Source organism: Grampus griseus (assembly GCF_964374135.1).
Source record: "Grampus griseus genome assembly, chromosome: 7".
In the NCBI taxonomy this organism is placed as follows: Eukaryota; Metazoa; Chordata; class Mammalia; order Artiodactyla; family Delphinidae; genus Grampus; species Grampus griseus.
The window spans coordinates 88554560-88581295 of record NC_139001.1 but is presented as its reverse complement, the minus strand read 5'-3'; the positions used below and the strand labels follow the sequence as shown (position 1 = coordinate 88581295).

The window sequence follows — 26736 nt, the reverse complement described above, 5'->3', positions numbered from 1 at the left end:
TCCTCATCAAACAGCCATTGTACACGATGTGTAAATCACTTCTGACCAAGTGACTCACTGGAGAAAAGGTGAATCACAGACAACACTGTATTTGAACCATGGTCAACTTAAAAGATGTCTAACCTGGTAAATTATCAGAATCACCTGTGAAGGTTTATTTTGATATAATTAAATTACTTTAAAAATATTTTTTAAAACAAAGCATTTAATAACACAACTGAAAACCAAATGAACAACTAAAACAGTTTTTGTTGGTTCACATTCTTTCACTCTTCTGGGCCATTCAACCTAAAACCTAAAATTTTATATACTTTTTTACCTTTTTATATCTTTTTATATACTTTTTTATCTCTTTTCCCTGCTTTGTCCTTTTTTTCTCTTTTTTTGTTCCTTAACAGTTACCTATAATTCTGTGCATTTTCCATCCTCCTTAGTGTCTGTCTTCCTTGCTTTTCTGCAAATTTGATGAAGTTAGGATTCTCACCACCATATATAGCAATGCCTGGCAATATGGTAGGCACTAGTGAATATACGTTGAAAGAATGAATGGAATTAAGTATCCATTGCTGTTAAGGTGCAAGCTCTACATTTAGAAGTTACATTTCCTTGTCAACAGTTGAACTCAAATAAGAAGTTGACCTCACATTCGTATGCTCTTCATTTGTATATACCTCAGGCAGAATACAAGGTCTGGTCAAACAAGACCACAAAAGCTTGGTGAGAAATCATATGTCCTGCTCACCTCTGTAGGTTATGCCAGCTCTCCCAGATTATTATTATTTTTTTCTACCAAGTCCCCTCCAATGGTACAACTGGGCATTAGCTGCCTTAGCTCCATCCTTTTCACTCTACAATTCAACATCACCAACATAAAAGATGACTGAACCAGAGGTGGTGACTAGGTGGTGCCACTGGGATGAATCAAGCACACAGATGATTGTCGTGGTGGTGTTTTTGTTATTCGTTAGTTTTCTTGGTTTGTAGAGTGTTAGCCTTCACAGTTAGCCTATATGTGCACTATGTTGGCCTGCATGGTATTTTTCGTAATGTGATAATTTGGTAACGTTTTTAAATTTCGAGATTTAAACAACAACAACAACAACAAATCTAGATTTCTTGCTTCTCATGAAAAATGAAATGTCTGGCACAACCTGTTAATGTTCCTTATGGTAAAAAATAAGTGGAGGTGAGAGGTGTTCTACCTCAAGTGGACCATTAGCTCTCTCCGGTTTTATCATACTTTCTGCCACCCTCAAGTAAGTCTAGATACTGAAGTCTAGACTCAGTTACTACTTACTATCATGTTGAGCCATTGGATTTTATCACACCTGACACACTTTACTATTTATAACTTGCCTCACTCTATTAAATAAGTATTTGAATTTGTGAATCTATTCGTAAATGAATGAGTTCTATACATGGAATTACATGAATTAGTTATCTATTGCTATATAACAAATTAACCCCAAAATTCAGTATCTTAAAACAATGAACATTCATTGTCTCACATAGTTTCTATGGATCAGGAATCTGGGAGCCACTATGTGGGTGGTGCCGGTTTGGAGTCTCTCTTGAGGTTGCTGTAATGCACTGGCTTTGGCTGAGTCAACTGAAATCTTGACTGGGCTGGAGGCTCTGCTTTCAAGATGGCTCACTCATACGGCTATTGACTAGAGGTCTCAGTTCCTTGTTGTGTGGACTTCTCCACTGGGCTGCTTGTGGGACCTCATAACTTGTCACCTGGCTTTGCCCGGAGTGAGGGACCCAAGAGAGACAGGGCAAGGAGGAAGGCTCATGCCTTTTATGACCTCATCTCCAAAGTCAAACGCCATCACATTTGCCTTATTTTATTCATTAGAAGTGAGTCACTAAGTCCAGCCTGCACTCAAAGGGAGGGAAGTTAAACTCTACCTCTTGAAAGAAGTATCATAAGGTTTGTGAAACTTAGATATAGCAATCTTGGTCTTTGGGTCTTGGACTTGGTTGAATCATCAAATAATTGCTTTATTTTAATCTAGGTATTACCAAATACCTATTGCTTTACCTAATTTTAATATTTCAAAGCTCCTTTCAGTTTATTCTGTATATACTATTCCAAGTAAAACTGGGAGCCCCCAGAGAGTTACAAATTATAATATTTTAAGTTTAAAAAATTGTGAAATGCATCCAAAGAGATTATTAACTCAATTTTAGGAAAACCACTCCTAAATTTTAGTGAAACACAAACTTTCAGTTACTTATCATCCATCACCTAGGTAGTCTGAGAAGCTGGTATATAACTGGTCATCTCATATTACAATTATTTCTTTGTTCCTGGATGTGCAATTTCAGTATCACTGTAGGCAAATTTCTTCTTAAACATTTATAGCTGTAATCATCAGTAATCCCCTGGATAGTGGTAAGGTTCTCCTTCTTTTATTGTCTTTTTTATATGACTATACTATTCAGCCTCAGCAGGAAGCAGGTCCTCATCACACTTTATACCATCCCCAAAGAGAAAGAGTAGAGAGGTTCTGAAAGAAGGGGGAATCTGAACAGAAGGACAAATTCAGAGACCAGCTAGGGAACTTCAGAAAGTAGAAGTTGCTCTCCTGCTTCTCTTTGGTGATGCCCTTTACACTTTAAGCCTTCAAACTGCAGATATATTTTGATATGTCCAGTTAATGTATTGACAGTAGAGGTATTAATAGATTTTTTTATTTTTTATCTTTCAGTGTTAATCAAATTATGGTGGCAGGGAGAAGTACAGATACATAACCATTCACTTGTTAAAAGAATTTTAATTTACTCAAGATCGGTTCCCATACGGCACTGATGTCAAATAAGATTCACAGCTCTGATCCAATATATGCTTAATGATTTCATCCATGCTTTGTCTCTTCTATTTTATTAGGAAACAAAACTAACTTACGTTATTTTTTTGCTAAAATGGACTACTCCAGTTTTTGAGATTTTGTTCATAGCATTGAGTTCTGTAAGTTTAGTACTCATTTCCTACTCATAGCAGGGTCGGTAGCAATCATGTTAGCAGAAATAAATTTTTATAAAGCCTACATTTTTCTATGAGGCAATGATTTTTACAGTATATAAAGTTTGTGATATATATATGTGTGTATATATTCACTAAAAGTGAATGACATCTCTTGAAATGTTATGACATATTTTTATCACGCTTCCTCTAACTTACTGGGTTCTTTGGCTATATTATTCGCTAGTTTGGGTTGATTTCACGAAGTATGCTGGAATTCAATTTTTGAAAACGTAGTGTGGGTGTTGACTGGGGATTGTTGCAGTTTACCAAACCACTTTCAGAATTTAAGCTCTGCTGTTTTTACTCAGGTGATTTAAAAAATGTAAAAATACACATACAACAAAATTTTCTTGTTAATTTGGTAAAGCTGGGTAATACAAAATAACCTTATTTTCTTATTGACTTATGAGACAATTGTAAATAAATCCTATTCTAAAATAACCACTAGTCAGGTATAATCTGTGTGTGTGTGTGTGTGTGTGTGTGTGTGTGTGTTTGTGTGTACATATAAAGAATTTTTGTGGAAGAATAATTTAAGTCATTGGTCAATGACACTGTGGCCTTGTTTCTTCAACTGTCTGTGTAGATCAATCTATCCCTTATAAGCAGAGATAAGATTTTACCTTATTGTGACAAATACACAAGGTCCTTGCACTTTAGAACACTATAGTAGAACACAGAAAATGATCGTAAAATAATACCAAGAATAGTAATACCCCAAGAATCAATAACAGTGAAGTTATTATTGCTAATAGCACTAAGTCACTGATCTGGATAATCTTTTAAGTTTGTTTGCTAAGGTTAAAAAAAGAAAAAGAAAAGAAAAACTCCCTTAGAGATGTGCAATTTGAATGTGCTTCTGGTGTTAATGGAGCAGTCTTTTCTAAGCTTTAACAGGTCACAATTAATCAACCCCAATCAATACAAGCATCCTAGCTATAGTATCATTGTACTTACCCATGATGGTTAGGGCTGTAGCTTTTGTCAATTCTTCTTTCATTGACTCTATTACTTCTAAATTACCACCATCCAGGTTGCATCTGTTTATGGTTCCATTTCCCGAACTGATCCAATAAAGTTTGTTTTCCACATAGTCTATTGATAGTCCTGTAATTAAATTATACAATTTAAACATAACGGTAGCCACTTAAATTATAATATTCACCTAGCACTGGGGTTTGGGGGAAAAAAATCAGTTTCAGGCTCAGATTTTTGTCTTTAAAAATAAGATCTGGCTAACAGGGAGATATACACACACTGTTTTAACTATCCGTCAAATAATATACTTTTAGAGACACAGTGGTTATCTCTGTTATCATAACAATTTTATGACATTAAGAGGAATGACTGTTCCATTTTACAGATAAGGAAAATAATACCTAGAATAGTTAAGAAATCTATTTGAGGCCATAGCTAGTAAGTGGACATTCCGGAAATTTTAAGAAAGTTTCTGTTTCTAAACTGAGTGTCTGCCCTCTTCATTACGCTGCTTTGCCTCAGAAAGTTTTAATGTGTAAAACTCATTTGGGATACTTATTAATGATATTTATAATTTCTCCTTTACTTTTAGTAAAAGTTACTTTAGAAAGTTATAGATTTAAATTGGTGTTTTCAGTAGTTTTCAAGTAAATCCAAAGGTAGGAGAATTTCAACAATTAGTAATTTCACTGAAGCATGGCAGTGAATTGGGCTCATATAGGAGACGCCATTGAGAAACAAACCATACAGCAAGTGAACCAAGCCAATGGCTTAAGACCATTGTCCCTACATGGCACAGTGTGTCACTGTAAGTTAGCTTTTTGTAGTTTATGAACAATTACATACATTATAGGGGTGTTCATGGTTTTCAAAGGTATCAGGACACGTAAATTTTGATTGCCAAGGGTATACATCTAATTAATTACAGGCATTCTCAGTAGGCTTATGATCTACGTTGTAACAGTAACACTGTGGCTCCATGTTGGTCTTCTGTGACCCACAACTACTTAACGAAAAAGCACACGTGGGCACATCCTCAGGCATACAATAAATAAAGTGTTTCTGGGATCTCCCTCACAAAATGTAGTGAACAAACTACAAAAAAGTCCCTTCCCTATTAAAAAAAAAAAAAAAAAAAACCAAGATGAAGAAAAGGAAAGAAAGAAGAAAGGAAGACAAGAAGGAAGAAAGAAAGAAGGAAGACAATTGGAGAGAATCGTACGAGTTCAAGTACATTGAGAAAGTGATACCATATCCAAAATATTCTCAACTACAGTTAGTCCCAATCCACAGAGTGGACCAGTTTTCAGCAAGTAGCAATAATAAAACAAGCCTATACAATATACCAGCTATTTACTGACTTATTGGTATGTTTTCTTAACAAAAGTCTGGGAGATTCACCAGAAAAATCACAAGGCATAAAATTAGACATTGCAGGGATAAAATTTTCAGATTTTTTTTTTGATAACCACTGTGGGTAATTGGCTTTAATTACTATGAAAAAAATCAAATAAAAACTATCACAGCCATATTCTATGATATAATACTTTCATGGTGAAAATCATTCATCATTTTTTTTTTTTTTTTGCGGCACGCGGGCCTCTCACTGCTGTGGTCTCTCCCGTTGTGGAGCACAGGCTCCGGACGCACAGGCTCAGCGGCCATGGCTCACGGGCACAGCCGCTCTGCGGCATGTGGGATCTTCCCGGACCAGGGGCACGAACCCGTGTCCCCTGCATCGGCAGGCAGACTCTCAACCACTGCGCCACTAGGGAAGCCCCATCATTCCATTTTTTTATGAGAGAGAGTTTGCTTATTCTACAGGTACTTCCTAAGCCATCTCCATCTATCTTTTCTGGTATTAATAAATTCTGGTTTAGACAGCTTAATTTTCAGAAGTGGTTTATTTTACCTTCTACTTAGTTGACCATCTAAAGCACATAATTCCATCTTTAAACAGCAATGAAGCATATCTTTACTATAGATTTACGGTACAAAATATAACCCCAAACTTTCTACTGCCAAATTTTCAGCAAGTATCAAATTAATGAATACATTTATGAAAAATTCCCTTTAAGAAAAGTTACCTAACTCCTTTTGTATTCCAAACTTTACCTCTCAATCAAGCTGAACCATCAGAGAGTTATCTGCATTTTTAGCTTGCTAAGTTTTTCTCCCTCTTGGAATCTCTTGCTGAATTGAACTTTGGCATTGTGCCCTTGGTTTAAATGAAAGATGGTATAAGAAGTAGCCATAGGAAACCCACTGTTATACTTGCCAGGATATAGTGTCTGAAATAATATATCACAGTGTGACCTCTTTATATAAGGACCCATGGGAGAAATCTCTTTCAGGACTCGGTGCCAGAAAAAGCTTTATGTGGAAAATATAAAATTGTAACTGATCATATTTCTCTCTTTGCTTTGACTGCAAAGAAACTGAAGAGTCAGATTTGTGACCCATCTCTGGCAATTGTAAAGGAATTGCATTTATACCATAAACTTCACTTCTGGCTTCAACAGGATAATCGATTATTTTCCTTCACCTTGATTTTTAAAATCAATATTCTTATCTGTTCCATCTTAGGGAATGTGTTTGTTTAAGTTTCTTCAACTCCTTTTTGTAAGGAGAGGGTACATATTGAATACGTTCAACTCCAGATTAACCCACAATATCAGAATTTTCTCATCTACCTAAAACTGCAGTTTCTAGACCCGAACTTAGGTTTTGTAAAGCAGTTATACAGAGCAGAGAAGTTGCAGAGTTTGGGGCAGAGTTCCCCAGTTTTTACTACTGAACATCTTTGTCCCTGGACTGTGCGTGCTGAGAGGAAAGAAGCTGTTGTCATTGTGAGCTTTTCACCTTCAGCGCTGAGCATGATGCCTAGAGCAGAGAAGAAAATTTATAAACACTGAATGAAGGCATGGGGTATTTAATTAACTCCACTATGAAAATTATAAGTTGTCTTCAAGGAGTTCTGCCTAGTAAAGTTGAATTATCCCCATGACAGAATTTTCTACTGTACTAATGTCCATGTATTATGAAAATAGGGAGGAAAGGCAATGATTCAATAGAGCTACTTGGTATGGCTTATATTTTTTATATCAATGTTAATACAAAATAGTTTAGGATTAATAGTTTTAAGGTTTACAGGAAAAAAAATTAAAGTTCCTATTTTAATCTATATATGTATGTGGTATGTCACCTAGTCACCTACATATACCTTCTCTCCTGTCAGATATATTAGCTTAACCCCAGAATGCCCTTGAGCGTGTTTATTTCCAGGTGTATACAAGAGAACTGAAATATTTTAATAATCCTATTATGAATTCAAGAAACTGATGATGTACATTTTAAATTCATAGATGAGCATGTTTAGAAGTACATATTTTTAAACTTCATTAATATAAATGTTTTACATAAGATTTTTAAACTTTGTTATTATGCTTAGGTTTTAATAACATTGAAGAATTGGTATCCATCTATTGGAATAATTTCAAAAGATAAATCATTAAGCAGTAAACTAATAGTGGTTTTGATGTAATTGAAGCTACTCAATGATTTTAGCATACTAAGTCAAGAGCCATGAGAAAACAGATCAAATATAAGCATGTCCATAAAACTGTCCTGGAACCTGTGCAGAGAAATATAATTATGTCTGTACTAGAAGATCCTCAGAATGGGTAACTAAGATGAAAATATCTTCAAAAGGACTGTAAGGTCTGTCTGAAGAATATGCCATTAGTAATATAGAGTCATTTCTGCCAGACATATTTATTTTTAAAATCATCTGGATCTGGTAATCAAAAGAGAAAATTGAGATTAAATAATATAATAGGTATATCAATGGAAGAAAAGTCATCATCTAAACTGAAAAACCTTTATGAAAAGAAAAACCTACCTTTTTACCTATCTTTTCTATTATTATAAAAATGCAGAGGTAATCCATCTGCTTTGATTCTAACATTCGTTATTTTAAACCAAAGATTTCACTTAATATATTATTTTATTTGAACATTTTGATTTAAACCAGCTTATTTTTTAATTTAGACAATGTAACTTGCGAAAATTATATCACTGCTCTCATAGTAGGAACATTCCATACACTGATATAAAAAACAATTACACATTTTTGAAAAATATAATCTAACTATATTTTCCATATATCACTAAAAAAATTAAGTCCATTAAGTTTTAAGTGTTGTTACAATTAAGACTGGAAAGTTCATTTCTATGTGTCTCATTTCTTTTCTTTTTTATATCACTCAAAATAAAATCAATATACCATGCAATGTGGAATTAAAACAAAAATGCAAATATATAGAAAAATTTTTTTTAATTGAGGCTTTCTAGGGATAGTAATTATCTAATTTTTTCCATCACTTGTCAAATTTAATTTCAAAATTTTCACCCCTAGCAGTGCATTATAACTATCTGGAAAGCTATTAAAAATACCGATCCCAATCACAGAAATTCTAATTTAATTGGTTTATGTTGGTCCCAGGCATCAGTATTTTTAAGAAATCTCTCCAGGTCATTTTGGAATACAAAATTTAAGAAATTTCTTTTAAACACTGCATATTTTTATAATCTTTTAAATTTGAATTTTTAAAAGGTTCAATGAGGCCTTTTAAATTTTGCTGGAAAGTAGGTCATGATGAGATCTCTGGAGACAGAGGAATACTAAAGATGTAGATAGGGAAAAAAACATACTATGGAAATTTAAATGTAGATGATTAACTTCAAGGCCTCTAGACACGTTTAAATAACATTGAAATCTTCTAAATATTTTCTTTGTAGTGTTATCTTCAGACAATGGAACACAACTTCTGCTTCTGGAATTGTGAAAGTTGTAGAAACTGGCTATTGAAAACACAAAAAATGGGAAAATATTGTAAAGTTGTATGCCCTACTATACTTGTAGAATAATTATAATGTTCTGGATATTCCAAAATGGAGATCTTTTCATAGTACACCAAAACAGGCATGATTATTCCTGGGGCAGCACTTTCTCCGAAACATTGAACTTTTAGCTTCAAAGGAGCATTGTTATTCCATGGAGAAGTAGAATAGGATTAATTGCCTACTCACAATTAGGCTGTCTCAAGAAATGCTTTATCCCCTCTGAGAATACTTAGATTTTGTAAGTTAAAGAATAAATATCCTGACTGGTGTGAAGTGATACCTCATGGCAGTTTTGATTTGCATTTCTTTAATAATTAGTGATGTTGAACATCTTTTCATGTGCCTCTTGGACATCTGTATGTCTTCTCTGGTGATATGTCTATTTAGGTCTTTTGCCAATTTTTTAATTGAATTCCTTGTTTTTTTGATATTGAACTCCATGAGCTGTTTGTATATTTTGCAGATTCATCCTTTGTCCGTTGTTTCCTTTGCAAATATTTTCTCCCATTCTCAGGGTTGTCTTTTCGTCTTGTTTATGCTTTATGGTGTCAGGGAAGGGGAAGCTGGGGCGAAGTGAGAGTAGCATCAACATATACACACTACCAAATGTAAAATAGATAGCTAGTGGGAAGCAGCAGCATAGCACAGGGAGATCAGCTCGGTGTTTTGAGATGACCTAGAGAGGTGGGATAGGGAGGGTGGGAGGGAGGCTCCCTATGTATGTATGCATACATATGTATGCATATGGCTGATTCACTTTGTTGTACAACAGAAACTAACACAGTATTGTGAAGCGATTATACTCCAATAAAGATCTATTAAAAGAAAAAAAAGAATAAATATCCTGAGGAAGCCCAAATTACTGTTTGTGTCCCTGGATTCTCTCTAAAGTGAACACAAATATAAACGGCCACCCTCCAATCACTTTGTCTAAGCGTCTCTGGGTTGATCTGACAGAAGGCTAGGTAGCCTTTGTGGCTACACACTCACTTCACCATTGTGAGGCTGTAATAATAAGAAGGTTATAAAAGGGTCTCATATCCTAGTGTCTGGTACATAGATGTACTTAATACATTTTACCTATTTATTAGTAGTATAGGTTTTTGTATTTCCCTTTCAAGCTAAAATCCTATTTTTAAAATTTACAACCATTTCTCTGGTAATCCCTACAAATGATAATTTTGAGATAATTTAATGAGAAATACTCAGATTGTGCACTTAATTTTTAATACAGTATTTTCTCAATTATACAGATACATCAAAATTAGAAACATCTGTTCTATGAAAGCCAATCAGAAATATGCTTCAGCCTGAGACAAAGTATTTGCAATCCACATATCCATCAAAAGACTAGGATCTTGAAAAGAACTCTCAAAACTCAATAGTTTAAAAAAAATAGAATTAGAAAATGGGGAAAATGAATGAACAGAAATCTCACAGAAGATATACATATGGCAAGTAAGTACATGAAAAAGATGTTTAACGTCACAGGAAAATGCAAACTAAAATGACAATGAGTATCACTACACACTTACAAAAATGACTACAATAAAGCTAGTGACAAAAATAAATGCTGGCAAAGACGTAGGAAAAAACTATATCACTGACACATTGCTGGTTGGAACGTAAAATGGTACAGCCACTCTGGAAAAGAACTGGGCAGTTTCTTATGAAATTAAGCATATTGTTACCATAGGTCCCACTAATTGCACTCCTGGGAATTTATCCCAGAGAAATGAAAATGGATGTTCACACAAAAACTTGTACATGAATGTTTATAACAGCTTTATTTGTTGTAGTCATGAAATGGAGCAGGACCCTATGGGCCTCCTGGGTACAAAAGCCTTTCTGTGTCCCCTTCCCTGAGTTCCAAAGGGCAGGTTCAAACAGCTGCTAATCAGGGAAGGGAGGGGATGTGGAGATAAGGGAGGAGCAGTCAAGAGACAATAGTACAGTCTAAGGGCAGTGTCCTGGTTCCCCCTCAAGGGATATACATAACATTATCTTTGAGCTCTTCTCAGAACTAAAGCCCCCAAATGGAAGACGTTACCTGCTTGACAAGCATTCTTCATTCTAGAGAAGGTCTGAATTGAAGGAATGCGGGCCCTGCGCTTACCGTCCCCTGATCTTAATCAGCAACCCTGACCCAGGACTATAAGACTCCTCACACCACGAGTCCCCCCCCCCACCCCCCACAAGGTGGAGACACACAGTTTTGAGGGCATTAGCCTGCTGTGGTCCCCTTTGCCTGGCAAAGTAATAAAGCTATTCTTTTCTACTTCACCCAAAACACTGTCTCCGAGATTTAATTCAGTGTCGGTGTATAGAGGACGGATTTGGCTTCAGTCAGAAACTGGAATCATCCCATTTCCTTCAACAGGAGAATGTTTAGGTAAACTATGATATGTACATACCATGGCATACTACTCAGCATTAAAAAGGAAAGAAAAAAACAACAATAACAAACTATTGACACATGAAACAATTTTGATGACTCTACAAGGATAAATGCTAAGTGGAAAAAGTCAACCCAAAAGCTTACATACTGTATGATTCCACTTATATAACATTTTAAAATGACAAAATTTTAGGGCTTCCCTGGTGGCGCAGGGGTTGAGAGTCCGCCTGCCGATGCAGGGGACACGGGTTTCGAGCCCCGGTCTGGGAATATCCCGCATGCCGCGGAGCGGCTGGGCCCGTGAGCCATGGCCGCTGAGCCTGCGCGTCCGGAGCCTGTGCTCCGCAACGGGAGAGGCCACAACAGTGAGAGGCCCGCGTACACCGCAAAATAAATAAATAAAATGACAAAATTTTAGAAATGGAAGATAGTGTGGGGAGGAGAAAAAGGGGGAGGAGGGGGTAGGTGTGGTTATAAAAGGGTATCAGGAAGGATTGTTGTGATATTGGAATTATTCATTATCTTATTTTGCTTTTCTTTTTTCCCATCCACTTATCCACAGAACTCAATTCAGTTTATTCAGTATTTTGACTCTGATATTGGATACAGCAACCTATACATGTTATAAAATTGTACAGATCTAAATATACAAACACACAAATGAATACTAATAATACATAATCTGAATAAGATTGGTGGATTGTATTAAGGTCAATATCTGAGTTGTAATATTTTACTGTAGTTTTACATAATATTCCAATTGGGGAAAATTAGATAAAGTATACACAGAACCCCTCTGCATTATTTTTTATAACTGCACGTGAATCTAAGATTACCTCAATAAAAATTTCAATTCAAAAATATTATTCAACAAAAAGTTGAGAATGTAGGGCATCAGAATATGCCACTCCAAAATAGACCTCTTTGGTTTAAAGATTATTTTGTCCTGAAGATAATTAAGAAACAACAGACACCAAAAATCAAAGCTCTCTGCCCTCCTTTTTTGCTGAAAGCGGGCTTAGCCTCTTAATCACCAGAGACAGGTCTAGATTTACCAGCCCAGAGACAGCACTGAGAGGAATCTATGTAACAAAAGTTACCGAAATGACCCTTATCTTTCCTTAGTTTTCCTCATATATTTACCTTCTCATAGTACGCCTTCCTTGAAAGTTTAAAACCTTTTTCCTTTATCTTTTTATTTCTCTACAAATTTATTGTTCTTTGGTAAGATGCTATATAAGCACAAGTTCTAACCACTCCTTTGAGTTACTCTTCAATGAGTTTCTCTCACATGTATGTGTGCTATGAGAGTTAATAAACTCTGTTTTCCTCTTTTTAATTTGTCTGTTGTCAGTCTAATTTCCAGGGCCCTAGCCAGAGAACCTAGGATAGAGGAAATACTTTTTTGGTTTTTTTCTTCTACTCCAAGTATCTATATCGCCCTCATCTTAACTTGATCTAAAGGATTCCTTGAAATAATCCTCTCAATTCACTCCGCTTTAAGAAGTCACCGATGGGGCTTCCCTGGTGGTGCAGTGATTAAGAATCTGCCTGCCAATGCAGGGGACATGGGTTCGAGCCCTGGTCCGGGAAGATCCCACATGCCGCAGAGCAACTAAGCCTGTGCGCCACAACTACTGAGCCTGCACTCTACAGCCTGTGAGCCACAACTACGGGGCCCACACACCACAACTACCAAAGCCTGCGTGCCTAGAGCCTGTGCTCTGCAACAAGAGAAGACACTGCAATGAGAAGCCCGTGCACCACAAAAAAGAATAGCCTCCACTCGCCGCAACTAGAGAAAACCTGTGCTCAGCAACAAAGACCCAACATAGCCAAAGATAAATAAATAAATGAATTAAAACAAAAAAAGTCACTGATGACACACAGTTACAGACCTAAGTTAATTAGTTCCTTATTACTTATTGTATCAAGTTAGGATTTCAGCATCTCCTCCATTCTCCCTCACATAAATCATTTTACTTGGGACAATTTATATTTCAAGCTCTTAATGTCCCAAGCTCTTACTTGGAACAATTTATCTTATAGTTCAAGCTCTTAAAATTATGTGCCTTGTGAAAATAACATGCAAAATTAGAGGAAAAACAGAGTCAGTGACGTTTATTTCTTAAGAAGTATTTTGTTCTAAAAGATCATTTTAAAAGGTTTAATGCCTTAAGTTTTATAATTTCCCTAAGCTATATTTATAGCTTGATAGGTAAAATAGAGCAAACTATTTTTAAAATCACTGAATTGTGTCATTTGAATATTTTAAAATTATAGTTCCTGTCAATATTATCCTAAATATTCCCTTGTATTAGATATTTTTTTCCCCAGACAGGCAGAATAATTCAGTTTTTTTAGATATATCATGATTTTGTGCCTTTTAAGCCTGTTTTTTTTTTCTACTAAGAATAAGGAGGGCTTCCCTGGTGGCACAGCGGTTGAGAATCTGCCTGCTAATGCAGGGGACACGGGTTCGAGCCCTGGTCTGGGAAGATCCCACATGCCGCGGAGCAACTAGGCCCATGAGCCACAACTACTGAGCCTGTGCGTCTGGAGCCTGTGCTCCGCAACGAGAGGCCGTGATAGTGAGAGGCCCGCGCACCATGATGAAGAGTGGCCCCCACTTGCCACAACTAGAGAAAGCCCTCGCACAGAAATGAAGACCCAACACAGCAAAAATAAATTAATTAATAAACTCCTACCCCCAACATCTTCAAAAAAAAAAAAAAATGAAAAAGAATAAGGAAAGCCCCTTCTTCCGTCATACCTTAAAAACAAAAGCATATGTTTCCTTCAAGGTCCAGTTGAAGTTACAAAATATCACCAATTTGGTTACAACTCATTCCTCTATTTTTCTTTCTCACCAAGAATTAGTTGTACTATTTTTATAGTGTCTACTTACATTATCTTTATGGTGTCTGGATACAGTACTCATGAACAATATTGGTTTTTGTTGTTGTGTAACTCTACTAAAGGTCTCATCAAATGGTTTATATTTCTGTTTTTTTCCTTTACTGGACTATGACTTTGATAATGTGTCCCAGGTTTTACTTTCAGAGTCTGGAACCTAGTATACACTTCATAACCTTTTTTTTAATAACTTTTTTTTTTACACTCCATAACATTTGAATGAGTAAATGATCAGATTAAAAAATGTAACAAATTTAAATTATTTGTGTGTATATGAATGTTTAATTTTAATATCAGTTTGTTAATTCCTCCATTCTTTTTGGTAACCTATTATTATCATTTCTTTTGGGGTGCATAGCTCTGTATGTTGATTAAACTTCACACATAATAAATGTAACTGTGCTGAGTAATAAGTATATATATAACTGTATTACGTCAAGCAAGGAAACATATCCAGAAATTTGTTTTAATCTTATTTTTAAAAATTGAGGTCTTTGAGTTCTTTTGATATGGTAAACAGTGTTTATGAATATTATCCATGAATAGATTTAAAAATCCACATATAAGGGTTAGAATGATTAAACAATAAAAAAAATGTTTGGTAGGTTTCAAGAAGGTGTACTTGAAGGTTGAGTAAACAAATGACTTTTGGTTGGGATTACATTAATTTATTTATTTTTTAAAAAACTTATTTATTTTTGGCTGAGTTGGGTCTTTGTTGCTGTGTGCGGGCTTTCTCTAGTTGTGGTGAGCGGGGGCTACTCTTCCTTGTGGTGCGCAGGCTCAGTAGTTATGGTGCACGGGCTTAGTCGCTCTGCGGCATATGGGATCTTCCCCGACCAGGGCTCGAACCCATTTACCCTGCCTTGGCAGGCAGATTCTAAACCACTGCACCACCAGGGAAGCCCTGGGATTACATTTAAAATGAACAGAAAACATCAAGAAAATAAAATATGTAGTTATACTAGATTCTTAAGAATAAACCATGAAGGGTAATGCTGATTGACAAGCCAATATGCTTTATATGAGGCTTGAGGGATAAAATTCATAATATATAAACATTTTAAACTCTGAAATGGCTTTAAGCAGTAAATTAAAATCCCATTTTGTAAACTGCTCTAAGCATTTAATGTATCCAAGACTGAGCAATAAATCTTAATTGAAAATATTTAGTTCAACAATGTATAATGGGAATGTTGATTTGTATTTAACAGAAACAAAGTTATTCAGCCCAAACTGCCTGAAGGCTGCAATTACTTGGTCTTCAGTGATACACACTCATAAAATGCCAAGTTGGGTGTTTTGATAAGATCACTATGCACTTCTCTTTCAAGTATTTCATGCATATGGATTTAACAGAAAACAAGTAAGGGAAATCCAGTGAATTAAAATATGAAAACAATTCCACAAACTAGAAGGCCTAGTATATCAGTGACATTATTGTTTAAAACATGCATTTAAAGATTCAGAAATAATTAACTGTGAGGCAAAATTGACACAGAGGTGAGACTGGTTCTTGCATACCCCTGGCTGCTTAGAAAAGCTGACTGCAGTGTCCTACTTGTTCCCACATTTCTTAGGAGTACATAAGCTCTAGATTTTTCTTTCCCACCTTCCATGCTTGACTAAGTACCAGTTTTATTCCTTGATCTTTGCTTGAGGTCAGGTAATTACTATATGAAATGAGCCTCTCTAGGCATAGCATATGGTTAAGATTTAATATGACTTTGGAAGCAGATAAACTTGGTTTTGAATCCCAACTCTACCATTCATCACAGGCAACTCATTTCTTTCAACAAGCCTCGGTTTCTGAATCTATAAAGGAAGAGTAAGAAAGTCTTCCAGAAATGATTACCATGAGATGATTAATGAAAAGCATTTTGCAAGTGCTTAATATATTCTAAATCCATAACAAGTAGTCACTATAATTATGTTATTTTTGTTGCCAAAGTGACATCCTCATCATATATCCCAGGCTAAGTGCATACAACCACAAAGGTGTAACTTCACAGTGAGAATACAGGTTTCATAAAGGGTTATAGAGAATGATTGTTTTCATTTGACACTTCCCAGCCTTATGAGACAGAATATTGTTTTTTCTCCTTACATCTTGTACATTTTTTCCATGCATTTTTCTATACATTTTTTCTAAAAATAATTTATAATCTGACAGTCAATATGCAAAAGGAGAAAAATCAACTGAACAGTAGCTCCTGCTTTCTTAATCACCTAATTTTCTTCATGGAAATGGTTCAGGGAATGCAGTGGGCAGGAGTTTAAGCCAGAGATGGCTCAGACAGATTCATCATGAGAAAGTAATTACAATAACTTCCTGCAGTGCAAAATATCAGTGAAATTCAATGAGTAAATAACACAGTAACAAATATCCCTATGTATGTAAGTATTTCATAGGTATGACAGTCATTGTATACCAACAAAAACAGGTTTGTACTTATTTTTTCACACATTCATATGTTCACTTATAGCACTGAAAAATTCCATTTTACAAATCATCTCAGGGGGATAGTTCTAAAAGAAACTTATAAAGTGGGATTACAGTGGCATCAATTCTTAAGAGTATTTCAAAAATTCTTCTACTATCAAACGTTTCCTTATGAGACTTAACCTTGATACTACACTAAAAGGCAGTTTTAATTTGTGTATAAACCAAAAAAAATTGTTTTGGTCCACTTATTCACATCACAGCTCTAAATTGTCCATTAAGAGAGGAAAAAAAAAAAAAAGCAAAAAAAGAACTTTTAGAAAAGAAAACACAATAATCTGAAATATTTCAGTATTTTGTGTAAATTAGTAAACAATATAACTTGCTGAATATATTTTAAGAAAGTGGTTCAAGCACACAGTGAAAATGCTAACTTAAAAAAAAAGTTACTATGCAACACAGTTTTAATCTATTTTAATCAGTATCTACAATACTCTTGAAACCAGCATTGTCTTTACTGGTGCCATTCCTCACAAATAAAGAATTTAAACTGACAATATAGTTAAGACTTTCCTGCTATAAAGTTAATCACCAATAATATTTTTTATAGTTAATTTACAGATAAGAGTCTCTCTAGCCTATTGGGATAGATCAAAAATTGCAATTAACAGGGTTGCAATGAATAAGGGTTACATTCAAAAGAACTTGGTTTTATATTTATACTATGTGCTAAAAAACAAACAAACAAAACAAAACTTGCCGATAAGTAGATAAATTGACCAATTGATTTCTGTTTGTTCTTTCTTTTTATGAGAAATATCTGAGTTGCTAATGAGAGCTGATGGGGTTCAGGACAGGCCACCCCAAAATGTGCTATGTTGGCATATTGATTTTTTTTTTCTTGTTGATAGTTGTTAATTTATTTTTTAACTTTTTATTTTATATTGGTGTACAGTTGATTAACAATGTTGTGTTAGTTTCAGATGTACAACAAAGTGATTCAGTTATACATATACATATATCTATTCTTTTTCTAATTCTTTTCCCAATTAGGTTGTTACAGAATATTGAGCAGAGTCCCCTGTACTATACAGTAGGTCCTTGTTGGTTATCCATTTTAAATATAGCAGTGTGTACATGTCAATCCCAAACTATCCCTCCCCCCAACCCTTCCCCCATATTGATTATATTGAATTAAAGTTACTTAAGAAACAGCTGGTGAAAGAAAAATACTCTGAGCCTCTTTTGTTTGCCTGAAAGCAGGGACTAATTCCCTCATGTGAAGGCATCCTCCCTATACCAGGAAGATAGAAGGCATCCTTATCACCAGAGATAGGGAATTCAAGGCCAAGAAAGCAGTATAAATAAGCTTTGTTACTTCATTATTTTGGAACTGCAAGCCCAAACCCCTTTGTCTTTTCAACTCTTCACAAATAATTGTTTCTTTGTCTAAAAGGTATAAATGCTGCCTGCTTTGGTCACTTCTTTGGGTCTCATTCTTACGGGGCTCCCATACTTACATAATTAATTTTTTTTCTCCTGTTAATCTGCCTTCTGTCACTTTAATTACAGGCATACCTCATTTTATTGCTCTTCACTTTATTGCACCCTGTGGATACTGTGTTTTTTGCAAATTGAAGGTTTGAGTTTACCCTGCATCGAGCAGGTCTACAGGACCATTTTTCCAACAGCATTTGCCTACTGCATGTCTCTGTGCCACGGTTTGGTAATTCTCACAATATTTCATAATTTTTTATTATTATATTTATTATGGTGATCTGTGATCAGTGGTCTTTGCCATTACCACGATGACTCATTGAAGGCTCAGATGATGGATAGCATTTTTTATCAATAAAGTATTTTTTAATTAAGGTACGTACATTTTTTTTAAGACATAATGTTATCACACACTTAAAAGACCACAGTATGGTGTAAACATAACTTTTATATGTACTGGGAAACCAAAAATTTCGTGTGACTCGCTTTATTGTGATATTTGCTTTATTTCGGTGGTCTGGAAATAAATCTGCAATATCTCTGAGGTATGCCTGCACTACCCCAGTCAAAAGAACCTAGAAAGACAGAGGAAAAAATTTTCTTCTCCTATAGAGCCAAATGGCCACAGGGTTAGACGGGGAATATAGGAGAAACAGCAAGAGGAACACATTTACACATGGACAGCACAGTCTGTCATTCAGCATCACAGAGACCATCAGTCTTAGCACCTGGTTGACATGACTAGTAACCTGAAGTAGAAAGTTACTGGAAGGAACTTGTAAGCAATACTTATTTGTAAATCACATCAAGAACTTCTAGAACAAGATGGGGGCCCAGTTGTCTATTGGTCCTAAGGGGCTATGCTGGGAAGATCTGAGAGCAGAACCCGGTACTTCAAACTTGTTTGCCTCTTAGCATCAGCATTAAGACAATATAGATGTGCATAAAAATTTGCTCATCTCAGAGGCCCACTTAGTTACATATGTTACTCTGCTAGATTTCTATGGATTCTGTTCTATGTTTATTCTTTACTGAATTCATTTATACGTACTCAATACTGCAGACAATCAAATCATTCAAATTTCAGTCTATTGGACCCAGTATAATTTCTACTACTACTCCTGATAGGTTCTATTATTAAAGGCCAGATGTTCTTTTCATAAGTTTTCCTCATTTAATCCTCATGAGAACTTTACAAAATAGGCATTTTGCCTTGATCTTACAGATAAGGAAAGCAAGTACCACCTAGCTAACAGTAATTTGCTCAAAGTCACTGAGATAAATTCACTTAATGGGATCTAAAACGATTTAGGTTCGTGTGCCCCTAAAGCAAAAGGACAATGTCAAATTTTTATCAACAGGCCGAATACAAAATCTGATACTCAATAAAAATCTGTTTATTGAATAAATGAATGTCTGACTCACGAGCCATACTCATTAATGCTGACTTAAGATATGGTTTGTAATAAGGTTCTGGGTTATTTCTGGGAAAATAGTCTATCTTGCACAAATTAAAATTTAACAGTATAATTCTGAATTTATTTTAAAGTAATTTTCAAATATAACAATAACTGACATGAAGTAGGCATTTAATATTTGTTACTGGATGTTTAATCATCATCCATACACAGTTAAAAATATCACTTGGTGTATAACACCTGAGGGGCCAACTACAAAGTGTAAATAGTAACACTAATTCTTTTTCTTACAAACTTTCTTTATATAAGCTTCATATATACCTGTTCTTTAATTTATTTTGAGTAGGAAAATGGAAATTTAGTATGAAAGAAGATAAGGTTTTTCCCCTTATAAAAACGAGTGTATAAATGAACATTTTGGTGTAACCTATAGCTACCACATTACAATGTAAGGACTTTATTTGCTCATACTATTTCAGTCATACTCACTTTTCCGTATTAAATATTCTGAACAACTCCAGATAAGAACCAACTGAATTGCTTTAGTCCAAATTAAATCCTTTGTATGGGTCCTAATCTTGTAGAGTCCCTTGTTTCTTCTGTTCTATCATCTTCTACACAGAAGTATTAGCATTTCAATTTGCCTTTAATGTCTAACACTACCTTGAATTTCAATTGTGTATCAAATCTTAGAACACAATCCAGAGAAAAGAGTTGTTAATAGTATCATTTTACATCACAAGGTTTATTCTACGGACCACATAAAAAGAATTATTTATGGCAAATCTTGTTGATATTATCCCTTTATTGAATCATCACTATTAAAAATGAGATACTTCAAGAAAGTATACTTCCACAGTTCTAAAACTAAGAAAAAATTGCTGAAAAGCTTCATGGTGTAGGGATTTTACCCCAAGATTTAAAAATACACAGTATTCAATTCAAAGCAAAATTATGACTTTCTTTTGTATATTCCATCATTGCACATTTAATATAATATCAAAATTCAGGTTCAATATTGGATTTTTAAAAAGACGTACGTTGAGATGATAAATTAAGGCAATATGGTAATTCTTGCCTCTCAAAGAAACAGAAGAGAATATGAGGAAAGAGTGATTACAGTTTGAAAAGAATAGTACAATGTATAGATATCTATTTGAAAAGAACAGTATAGTGTAACTTTATCTTCTAAAAGAATCTTTGTACTTTGATTTTCAAAGATCACTTATGGGAATGAGTCAAAGCTCTCTTTCAGCACCATGAAATTTTACCTGATGAGTTACAGTGGTTAACAAAGGTAGAATGGCAAACTAAATAAACACCCTGCAGAGTAAGTGAAAATTGCTGAAAACTAAATATTAAATACTTAAACTCAAATCATTGCAACTATTAATAATGCCACAATGATGATGATCAGAGGAGGCTTCAGTACATCATATTGCTACCATAGCAAATGGTGTATCAGATATTCACCAGTGAGAATAAGATATTATATCTATTAATTACATTAAGTTTTAAGCAACTTCCATACTTAAGATATTGTAAAAATTCTCTTATCAAAAAAACTTAACTTCTTTTCCAGAAAAAGAATGTTTCTTCCCTACCCTACATGGACCAAATGGATTCCATAAGATTGATAAATTTCTGATTTAATTTATATTACTAATCTATAATATTTTCTTTCAGGCTCTAGGTCAAAGATCCATTGTACAAGCACAGATCGGTCATATTAAAAACTACAGTGATTAACTATAAAAAAAAAAACAGAACTTACCAACCGGTTCCTTTTGATTCTGAAAGAGAATCTTGCTATTACTGCCATCCATATTTGCCATATTAATTGTGTTTCCATCCGTCCAGTAGAGTTTCCTTAATTCAAAAGAGATATGGTTTAAAAATATTAGATATAGACCTACTTGTTGACTAGAAGCATACATTGAAGAACAAAGTTAATATTAAAGTAAATTCTTGGCTCAGGATAATGTTTTTTCAGGAAGGCCCCAGATTGTTGAGCCACTTGCCTGGGAAGAAAGTACCACTTGCTTTTTCCTGTCACTGAAGGACAATTATCTCACTTACTTTCCCGCACCTACATTCACAACTGAATATTTAAATATGACTACAGTAAATTATTTCCATTTAAAGTCATTCATCAAGATTGAATCCTCTTGGCTTGGAGAAATCAGGCACCAGAGAAGGGAACAAAGTCATTTCAATCATTCCAGTTGAAAGCACTCAGGAGAAAGAATTTCTTTTAGCCCTACCCAAGTTCTGTACATGGGTACATGATGACTAGCCAGAAGATGGGAGAATCTGATCTACTTAGCAGTGACCATAATATTAACACACAGTAAATATGTTATTAACAACTGGTATTTGAAATGAAATTAACAACTTCTCCTGGCATCTTTTTTTTAAAATTCTGAACTGTCACTCTTTAGAAACATAAATTGATAAAATTTTACAATAATATATAAAAATCTGATTTCATGCAGAAAACAGAAATCTCTAACCAGGGATCTCGTACAACTTCCATGTTCACATTTGCTTTTTTGACTGTATAGCTTATATATATGTATGTATGTATGTGTGTGTGTGTCTTAATTCAACAAAGTTTTACATAAAATCGGAGCAAAAGTGTGTAAAATTTTTGAAAAATTAAAAAAATAATCATACTTTACCCCCTGACTGGGTGAGCTGCTAGACACTGTGGCTTATCGATTCCGTGGATAATTGAGGTTTTCAAGGAGCCATCTAGTCTTGCCACGTTAATTTGCGTTTCATCAAATTCTGAGCTAATCCAGTATAAATTACGTGAGACCCAGTCCACAGCTAACCCTCTGATACTCTGAATATCTATACAACAGGAGAGAGAAAATTAAAAATGAATGAAGTTTTTCATTCTTTTGGCTTTCTAAGTCAGTTATTTTCTGTCTCAGGGAAAATTTAATTTACAGTATTAGTTAGCTAATATTGTACAAGACTGTAATCTCATTCCCTTATCAGCCCTTCTTAAGGCATGAATAATCATTAATGTCTTACTGCTGAGCCATTTGAAAACCTGAAGTAACAATTAGCATTGAAATTACACTAAGTCAATGATTCACTAGTAAACACTTAGGAGCAGACACAGGCAGCAGTCCTATGGGCCAAGGTGACCAAAATTCAAATTAGAGTAATAGCTTCTCTAGTTGATGGTACATCTTTCTAGTTAGGAGAAAGTACTGTGGGCCATCAACAAATGGGCCATTTTATGTTTTAAATGCCAATTTGTTACTGAAATGAAATAAAACAATTCAGCTTTCCAAAAAGAATTACCAGAGTTGAACATTTTTAAAATGGATAATTAACAGAAATTGACAGAGATATGAGCAAAGAAACTAAAGCCCTTTTAACATTCCTCCAATGTGGATTCTACAGAAATTACTGAAATCTAATTATGTTTTGATTCATTACATCCAATATGAATATTTGGGCTGCTATTACTTGATGATTCAATCAGGCATCTTTTTTAAAAATGATGGAATTTAGGCTAAAATATAATTGCACATTTAAATTAAAGAAACAAATTAAAATGAAAATGTTCAAAACAATGGATACTAGGAAATCTTTTTAACATATTAACAGGTAAAGCAGGCCAATTTAGTTCCCAATCTGTGGCATTTGACTACTTTTACTTGGTTTCGCCTTTATTTCATAAAGTTTTAACGTTTTCTATCATGCTGTACCTCTTAGGGTTCTCCAGACCCCTGCTACTCAAATTTATAAGACACGTGGAGACTCTTAAAAGGAAGATTCTGATTCAGCAGGTCTGGGGAGGGTCCTAAGATTCTGCAAGTTATAACTAGCTCCCAAGTGCTGTAGTCACTACTCCAGAGCAGCAGTTCCAATCCAAATGCTGCTAGAAACCCAGAGCAGCTGCTACTTAGCTCTTCTAATTGCTACATCTTCCCTTTTTATCATTTTCAAAAGATGCCACCAAGCTAGATTTCCAGAAAGCGAAAACTCTGGATTTGTAAGGTCTGCTAACTAGTTCAATTTTTTTTAAAAAAATACATTTATTTATTTATTTATTTATGCTTGGCTGCGTTGGGTCTTCGTTGCTGTGCGCAGGCTTTCCCTACTTGCAGCTACAGGGGCGACAATCTTCACTGTGGTGCGCAGGCCTCTCATTGCTGTGGCCTCTCTTATTGCACAGCACGGGCACTAGGCGTGCGGGCTTCAGTAGTTGTGACACTCAGGTTCAGTAGTTGTGGCTCACGGGCTCCAGAGCCCACGCTCAGCAGTTGTGGCACATGGGCCTAGTTGCTCCGCAGCATGTGGGATCCTCCTGGACCAGGGCTTGAACCCGTGTCCCCTGCATTGGCAGGCAGACTCCCAACCACTGCACCACCAGGGAAGTCTCACTAGTTCAAAATTTAAAGGAGCAAAATAAGGGAGGCCTGGCAATTCTGGGTCAGCTGTGAAGTGCCGTGCTGGCATGGTAGGCTCTACCCCAAGTTTACATCCTTGAGTCTTAACAGAGCCTGCTCAATATTTTTTTTATTATTTCTAAATAACTTTTAATCACAGTGCCCTTAAAAGGGATTCCCCATGTTTCAATTTCTCCTGTAAGCAACAACTTCTCATTCTGCAAGTTACCTTTCATCATTAATTTCTGGTAAGGTGGCAAATTTTGTATGAGAACTTCATATCTCAACTCAACACTTGAAATTTACTTTTATTTTTAGTTATTCTCATCCAGTTCCCTCTTTTCTCAAGGGAAGAAAAAGTAATACAACACCTCTGTAAAGCTAAACCTGCCAAGTCAGATATTTATTTGCCTCACCCAGAATATTTATTCTTCCTCCTTCACTCTCTGGACTTAATTGGTTGCTGAGAAACAGTAATGAGAAGATTTGGCTTCCTGTGCTAGGTTGGGTGCCTATTTTTTGTCCTTAAATCGCTTAAATTTTGGCCTTTTTTATATCAGCAAAATGAGGATAATTATAGATAATTCATAGGATTGTTGTGAATATTAGAGTATGTGTGTTCATGCAGCTTAATTCAGGGTTGAGGGATACTTTGCCAAACCAAGGACTTAATATTTTCTGCTTTTTTACCCTGAATTGCTTGGTACTGGCAAAAATAAAATAAGTTTTTATTTCCTCTAAAATACATGTTATCCAGAGTTTGTTTGGTTTTTTTCCGCTGTCTCTTCTGCTCAAAATCCTTTTACTTATTTCTGATTGACTCTTAATCATACAGCCTAGAGAAGACATTGCATTCTGAAACTGGAAATCATAGCCAAATGTAAGCTATGAATACCTTTTAGTCCTTGTGAATTCTGTAGTTCATGCTCTCTCAAATCTATTTCTATCTTTACTATTGCAGAGTATACAGTCTTTTTCTTCTTTCAAGCAGTTGATTTAGTTGCTGCCAGGTTATTTTTCTGACTAGAGAGCTCTGGATCATGACCTTTGGTTGCCCCAAGGTATTCTATTGCTTCCAACCACTCAGAAAGTGATATCTAAATTCCTTAGCCTGGCTTTCTGTATAATCTTAATATAATTACCTTTCCAACCTCATTTCTCACTATTTTTAGCCAATTATCTTATTACACTTCAGTCATATTGATGTGTTCTCAGATTCCCAGCCTTGTCCTAAACTTTCCAATCTGTATAGAATTACCTGGACCTCACATCCAATCACATCTTCACTTTTCTAAATCTCATGCAGAATAGGCCAGCTGATAGGCAACATCATCCTTCAACCACAAAAACCTAATCAATTCTCCTATATAGTCCAGCCATAAAGATTTTCTTTATCTACCTAACTCAACAGGACTATATCTGGTCAATCCCTTTCTACCTAATGTGATAATTATTTGTTAACATACTAGTACTTTCACATATACTTCTTGAAGGTGGGCTCCTTGCTAATTTATCTTTATAGCTCCCCACCCCAAACGTATACAACATTGCCTTCAAAATAAATATTTTTAATGAATTGATGAATGAATTCATGATATACACAATCCATAATTTTAAGGATATGTGAGCTGAGCTAAAACTATCAGATGTAAGATCCTCAAGTGTATTTTCAGGAGTACATATCTAAACATATACTCAGGCAATCTCAATTCTCATTTTCTATCCTCACCCTTTTCCTGTCTATTAGTTTGGAGCTTCTAATTATCAGCTTTATGCCTAAGATAAATTTTATGTCTTTTCTGACCACCACTAATGTCCAAGTCTCATTGTTTTCGAGTGTCCTGGTAAATTCACAGTAAAGGGGTGGGGGGGGGGAGAATAAAAACTGCAATATGTTTAATGATATTTTTCTTTTTTTAATAAAAATACTAAAATAATGAATTGACTCAACTCTTGTTTTCAAGTAAGTCAGGCCAAGACCTCTGAACAAGTTTCTCAGAAAGTTCAATTTACTATTTCCAGGGACTCTCACTTCTTGAAGAAAGGCAGATTAGATATTCATAAAAGCCCTCCATTGCCACAAAATTCCCTGATGTATATTAAATTGTAACTTTTAAATGCATTGTTGAGATCATAAGACAGACAGGAATATCTCTAAGTGCTAACACACTTGTATGTTAGCTAAAATCATAAAGGAAGGGAAGTGGGAATACAGGTTTGGTGTTGCCACAGGAACCAAAACTTGTAATGATAATGTACAGATTCCAGGATTATTAGTTGCTCAGTGCAAGAGGATTCAGTCCTTAAACTCACAAAAAGTAGCAGAGCTAAACAAGAGCAATCCCAGGATATCAGAAGGATCTACATCCTTGGGTGAGGAAATAAAAAATCTGCCTACTTAAAAAGGAGAATAATTTTTAAAATAAATATAAAACATTTTTTTCTGTCTCTTTCCTGGGTATGAAAAAAAAAATTCTAAGCATAGGTCTACACTTAGGTAAGAGATTAATAGTATATAAACAAGGTATTCATTGGTTGGGTAGAGGAGAAATCAAACTAAAGTGATTCCTCGCTTATCGTCACTCCTTTTCCCTCCAACAAAAGCAAATTCAAATCCTCTATGGAAGAAAAAAAATTTTTAACCCAGGCCCTCACAATTTCCATAGACTGAGTATCTCCTCATAATTGATCAGAACAAAAAATTAAAACAAAAAATTAAAAGAAATGAGACATAAGAC

The 26736-nt window shown here is 35.0% G+C and overlaps 1 protein-coding gene across 1 annotated transcript in view; it reads right to left on the bottom strand.

Annotated features, from left to right (window-relative positions):
• The window catches only part of LRP1B (LDL receptor related protein 1B), a gene marked incomplete at its 3' end in the record, with an annotated part of 1802496 nt that overhangs the window by 565948 nt on the left and 1209812 nt on the right, over window positions 1-26736 (bottom strand). The window contains exons 30-32 of the mRNA XM_082657914.1: window positions 22268-22442; window positions 21361-21455; window positions 3989-4138 (exon numbers count right to left, since the gene is read on the bottom strand). Of these exons, the coding sequence (XP_082514040.1) occupies window positions 3989-4138; window positions 21361-21455; window positions 22268-22442 (420 nt within the window). The remainder of the gene's footprint in view (window positions 1-3988; window positions 4139-21360; window positions 21456-22267; window positions 22443-26736) is intronic.